The 6,514-nt window shown below is 40.8% G+C and overlaps 1 protein-coding gene across 1 annotated transcript in view; it reads left to right on the forward strand.

Annotated features, from left to right (window-relative positions):
* LOC102431087 (glyceraldehyde-3-phosphate dehydrogenase-like) overlaps positions 1 to 5,697 on the forward strand; it is an 84,008-nt gene extending 78,311 nt beyond the window's left edge. Inside the window, 2 exon segments of the mRNA XM_014464025.1 lie at positions 5,051 to 5,495; positions 5,498 to 5,697. Coding sequence (XP_014319511.1) covers positions 5,051 to 5,495; positions 5,498 to 5,697 — 645 coding nt within the window.
* Positions 5,698 to 6,514: the final 817 nt, after the last annotated feature.

Below are 6,514 nucleotides of genomic sequence, written 5' to 3' on the forward strand. Positions count from 1 at the left end.
GAAGTAGATCAATGGAATGTTCTGCATGATATCCAAGTGATCCAGTTCCCTTCAGACTATGTTATGCCAGAGTATAAGATAGTTTATATACACATAGGACAAGACTGTAATGTATATTATTTCCATCCCACATTCATGTGAATCACTTTTAATTTTCTATCCCCAAATGGCTGGAGATTGGATATTTTTGCTAGTTATTCCCCTGTTTCAGTGTCCATTTGCTCCAGAAAAAATTCCCTTCTGGCAAAGGTACTGCAACTGAGGCTACTGTTTGGTTGTGTTTAGAGCACAGTATCATCAGTTGGCACAATCCGTCTCGTGTTTGAAGGGGCCAGAATAGTGAATTAAATGGAACTATTATGAGGACCCTCATGTCGAAATTTAAGTCGTTAAAGTAGTCACTAATCTCTAACACCCCAGTGTGTGATATTTAAATCCTTGTTTTGATATAATTTTAAATATACAGAAGAGTTGCAAAATAGTATAGAAAGTTTCCATAACAATTCACCTAGTTTACATAATCATGTTAATATCTTTCACAATCACTTATCAAAACTGAGAAATTAACAATGAGAGAATACCATTATTCAACTAGAGACTTTATTCAGATTTTACCAGATCATGACCTTTGTTGTCATTGTTCCAGAACCCAAAGCCTCATACCACATTGCATTTAGGTTTCATGTTACTTTATACAAATTAAAACCACAGGAGATGCATGCATGTCTAATAGAATTACAGAAATGGGAAAAAAATGACAATACCAAGTGTTGGCAAGAACGTGGATCAGCTGGGATTCTTATGCATGCCTGGTGGAAATGCAAAATGGCATAGCAACTTGGGGAGATCATTTGGCAATTTCTTATAAAGATAAGCCTATTAGGTGGCTTTCTCTCTCTTTCTCCACCTCTTTTCCCACCCCTTTACCCCAAAGATATTTTCCTTACCTCTCTCTTTCCCGTTAGCTCTAAAGGCCCTTCTTTTGCCTCTGTAACTTGTTTTCTGAATCTATTTCTTCTACTTATATGGCTCACTTCTATTTCTGTGACGTTCTAAATAAACTTTTGCTTCTACTAGTATTTGAGTATGGGCTCTAAATTCTTCCTTAGCCAAAACTCAAGGGAACCGAGGTCCGGTCCGACTCCATCGGTCTCACACCTGGTGCCATTTCCCTGCCAATGCTTAGGGACTCAAGCAATAAGTATGGTGATGATCCAAGGTAAAAGGAATATATCAAGATAAGAACTGCACCTGCCCTTTGCCTCAGCAATTCCTAGGTAAAAGCTTGAGAGAACATTAATTTGAAAAATGGATTTCTCAGTTGCAGGGCTGCATATGTCCCATTGAAATCATCGATAAAGATGATTCTGATGAAAGGAGCGATTTTAAGGGTTACTAAAGAAAGAGCCCACGTCCCTGGTGGGGGGTAAGGAAGTGGATGGCGGAATTGTGACATCTGGGATTCCGACTCCCATGTTCGTGAGCTGATTCACCTACCAGTCAAACAAGACTCTGTCCAGAGCAAAACCTCTGAATGCAGAAGGAAGAAATGGCTCAGGAATACTCAGCCTTTCCGTCCCATGCTGTCACCCTTGGTTCATTCGGATTCACTTCTGCCATTTACCCTCCTGGATATTCAGGGGATGCAGAGTTCTTAAAAAACTCGTATTACCCAACAAACGACCCGTTAGAAATATAGACTATAGGGCCACACAAAACCTGTACTAAAATTACTAGATGTTTACTGTAGCTTTACTTATAAAAGCCCCAAACTGATAAAAACTCCAATGTCCAGAAACTGATTAATGTACAAAAAAAATCGGGGTACAATATAATGAAACACTGCTCAGCAATAACAAATAATAAACTAATAAATACATAAACATGGGTGAATCTCAAGTCTTGCAGAAAGGTACATATTATGTAATTCCATTTAAATAGCATTCTGGAAAAGATCAAACTATTGGAAGAGACATCAGAACAATGGTTGCTATGAACCAGAGCTTGGTGAAGGGTTGACTGAAAAAGAAAGGAGGCAAGCTTAAGGGGTGATGGTGATACAGGAATTCCCCTGAATTTTAAAGTTCATGCTTTAGGCACTTTGCTTTTATAAAACACCTACATCAGAACCTTTTTTCCTAACCAAAAGAATCTAAAAAGGATTTTCTCTTTTCCAACAAAAGGCAAAAAGCACAAACAGCCCTGGGTGTGTGTTTTGCAGCAGCCCTTACAGAGGCAGCACCGGGAGCAGCGAGAGTGGCCCCGCCCAGCTCTTTCACTGGGAACCACACTCAGCATCAAGCCGCCATCACCTGGAGCTGTTGTCTGTGAGCATCTGCACTTTATCTCCATTCATTTTGTGCATCTGTTAGCAAGATGGGCGCGACTTTATCAGAAAGGCCTAAGGGAGCTCCTTACATGTTTTATGTTTAGTGTAAAAGTGAGCATATTGTTTTGATCACAGTGAACGGAAGACGTTGTGTGTGCATTGAATTTTGGGTCCAGGAGGCTAAAAATTATTTCCACATAAATTAATGACAAGTGCTTCTTCATTTTGCACCATTTTGGCTTACAAAAGTTTTTGTTTTTGTTTTTGTTTTAAATAAAAACGCTCCACTTTCAGGTAGTGGGGGGAAAGCAATAGCTTATATTTTTACTATGGTGGTGGTGACTGTATATATTTGTCAAAACTTACCAAATTAGGATTGTGCACAAAGGTAAATTTTATTATGTAAATTATAAAACAATAAACCTGACCAAAAAGAAAAGAAAGATGTAGCCATCCACACTTATTGGTTCAATTTTTCATGCCTTAAAATGAGAATCATTTGATAGAAAGAATAATGGGTCTTAAGAAATTAACAGTTCGAACAAAGGACAAGTTCATGCTGCTTCTCTGCCTCCATGAGCACTGCGCAGGTTTCTCTTGAAGTTTCTCAAGGAAGCTCATGCTTTTAGAACCAGTAGTTCCAGGTCACCTGCCCATGGAGGACTCAAACATGTGCAGAGTCTACTAGTTGTTTTATAGTCGGATTTATCCAGCTCTAAGGCTTGTAGTGAAAATTTCAAGACAAGTTTGATCCTATTGTTAGAAGACAGATGCTCTAAGTTCCCCATCCCTAGGTAGAGTGAACTCCCCTAGCCCACTACTCCATTCCTGCGAACATTGAGCAAAGTGGCGTTTCTAAATTGCCGTGACTGAAGTCTTAAAGAAGCAGGCTACTTTACGGGGCCAGTGCTCAAATGTGCCCTTGACACTGAAGTTTGGTCTACCTATTGTATTTTACCAAATGGTAAATTGAAAATCGGAACTGAGCTCCTAGGTAATGGACATTGTTTCTAAGCAAAGGCCATGCATGCAGATGAGTACCATCTGAAGGGCAATTAGGAGTTTTAAAGTCAAATGACACTTATATGGCATTGTACTGTATGAAATTCTGAAAGCTTTTTGATAAACGGCAGTAAAAGAGATGAAATTGAATGCCAATAACAGAAAATGTGACTCATATATGAGATATGATCCTTCTTGAATGGCCAGGTTCAGACACTGTGGGTGTCTTGTGTGATTCCACTGTGGGGAAATGATAGGTTTCTTGGTATTTACAGGGGAGCTGATGCCTGAAAAGCTGGAAAGGAATTCTCGGTAGTAAATGTAAACATATTTCATTGAGTAAGATCATGTGCTACAGTAGTTAAGAGTTTGGGATTTGGAGTATGGCAGACCTTGATTGAAACGTTAATCTGCTATTTTCCAGTAAGTGACATGGGATGAGTCATTAAAAGCTCTCTAAATCCCCATTCTTTCCTCTGAAAGCAGGAAAGACAAACATTATTAACAAGGTAAATTAAAGATGGCATAAAATATATGTCACACACCTAGTGTGGTGCTGGCTCACAGAAAATGCTTAAGAAGTAGAAGTCAGACTTTTGTAATCATCAATAGTATCATTTTTAAATTTTACCTCAGAACTAAAAGGATGCATCCACTCAGGTTTCAGTTGCACATTGGGTAGGTCAGAATATTTTTGTTTCTTGATATGTGCTGGTTGGATGTTTGTAGATATGTTTCATTCACCTGCATCACCCAGATCTACTGAATGAAAAATAACAGCTCTGTGTAAGCCAGAGCAAGCATCTGAATGTTGAGACTATGGAGGATAAAATGTTTATTCTATAAATATACTATAAAAATAAATTTAAAGTTATTAAAATTGATGTAAAAGAGCATGAATGAGTTATTTGTCCCTCCAAGAAATTAAGAGAACACAAAATAAAAATATAAATTGATGAAATAACTAGGGATACTGCTGAATCACAGGAAAATATATTTTCTATTTTTTTCTCCCAGTTCATTATATATTCAAACTATAAGCCCACAAACTGATTGTTTAAAAGGAACCACCATATATAATCAGTAAAAATTAGACAAAGGTCTTAACGGTATAGTTTCTTTCCTTCTCTTATTTTATTATTGTGTTTCTTTTACCAAAATGTAACTTGTGAGAGCTTAATTTTGTGTTCCCATTTGAGATGAAGCTTCGAAAATTGCAGGCTTATCTGGCAGATAGCGGAGGACATCTCCGTCTATATTATAGGATAAAAGTATAAAGAAAGCATCTAACCACCTGCTTCCCTACCCTCTCACCATTAAATTATACTTAAAGCTAAAGGAAACATTTTAAATCATCACTGGATGTATTGCACATGCCAAGACTTCAAACAATTTCCTTATATATAGAAGAGCTCTAATGGAGAGATATATTTAACCAGGGGCTAACTTACACCTCACACTTACCAGGAACTATGTACAGGAATTTCTCAAGAATCTGGTTATGGGCTCTCTGCTCCTCCTGTTTATCAGACAGCCTCTCTTCCTGCGCTGTGCCAGCAGCCACAACCCTGAGACACGGTGGTGAAGGTCGGAGTGAACGGATTTGGCCACATTGGGCGCCTGGTCACCAGGGATGCTTTTAACTCTGGCAAAGTGGATATTGTCGCCATCAATGACCCCTTCATTGGCCTCAACTACATGGTCTACATGTTCCAGTAGGATTCTACTCATGGCAAGTTCAAAGGCACAGTCAAGGCTGAGAATGGGAAGCTTGTCATCAATGGAAAGTCCATCAAGATTGTCAGCAATGCCTCCTGCACCACCAACTGCTCGGCCCCCCTGGCCAAGGTCATCCATGACAACTTTGGCATTGAGGAGGGACTCATGACCACAGTCCATGCCATCACCACCACCCAGAAGACCGTGGATGGCCCCTCTGGGAAGCTGTGGCATGATGGCCAAGGGGCTGCCCAGAACATCATCCCTGCTTCTACTGGTGCTGCCAAGGCTGTGGGCAAGGCCATCCCTGAGCTGAATGGGAAGCTCACTGGCATGGCCTTCCGTGTCCCCACCCCCATGTCGGTTGTGGATCTGACCTGCCACCTGGAGAAAGCTGCCAAATACGATGATATCAAGAAGGTAGTGAAGCAGGCATCAGAGGGCCCCTCAAGGGCATCCTAGGCTACACTGAGGACCAGGTGGTCTCCTGTGACTTTAACAGTGATACTCACTCATCCACCTTTGATGCTGGGGCTGGCATTGCGCTCAATGACCACTTTGTCAAGCTTGTTTCCTGGTATGACAATGAGTTTGGCTACAGCAACAGGGTGGTGAACCTCATGGTCCACATGGCCTCTAAGGAATAAGAGTCCCCTGGACCACCAGCCCTGGCAAGAGGAAGAGAGGCCCTCAGCTGCTGGGGAGTCCCTGCCCAGATCAATCCTCCAACACCTGACCACCGTTTCCAACCCACACCCTCTGAAGAAGGGGAGGGGCGTAGGGAGCCCTACTTTGTTGTGCACCATCAATAAAGTTCACTGTACCCAGCCAAAAAAATAAATAAATAAAGAAGAATGTGGTTATGGTTTTTCACCTAGAGAGGCAAGAGGGCAGGTGAAAGAAACAGTATTTAAAATCCCTCTTGGTACTGCTGATGGGTAATACTGATGAGTCCTTGTTTGGAGACAGTGAAGGTTCCAGCTGCATCCTCAGCCACAGGAAGCAGTCCTCAGCTGGAGAGATTCTCTCTTCTGATGTGGCAGCAATTGACCAGAAGAGATGCTATTTCTGTTCAAGCAAAAAAGTCATATAGAGAAATCAGCGCAGCTCAGAGACTTTTTCAACAAGCAAACCAGAGAGAGACAAATGCCCTCGCTAAGTAGCCCACATAGCCTGCTCCCACAGCACAGTTTTGGACCTCAGAATTCACCATGTCAATTTGCACCAACTAACTGTTGGGGTTAAGGTCTGATCAAAGGATACTACTAGAAACCAAGCAGTACTACAAGGAAAGAAATAAGGAAAATGAGTCCACCCTATATATGGACACACACCTAAGTGATCTAGATGGAGATCCCCTTATTCAGAGTAATCATTTAACAAAAACTGGCATAAAACCCATTAAAAAGTCAACATCAATAAAGAGGGAGAATTATGTAACTAGAAAGATGCAGAAGCATATGT

This window comes from Myotis lucifugus, unplaced genomic scaffold (assembly GCF_000147115.1).
Source record: "Myotis lucifugus unplaced genomic scaffold, Myoluc2.0 scaffold_233, whole genome shotgun sequence".
NCBI lineage: Eukaryota > Metazoa > Chordata > Mammalia > Chiroptera > Vespertilionidae > Myotis > Myotis lucifugus.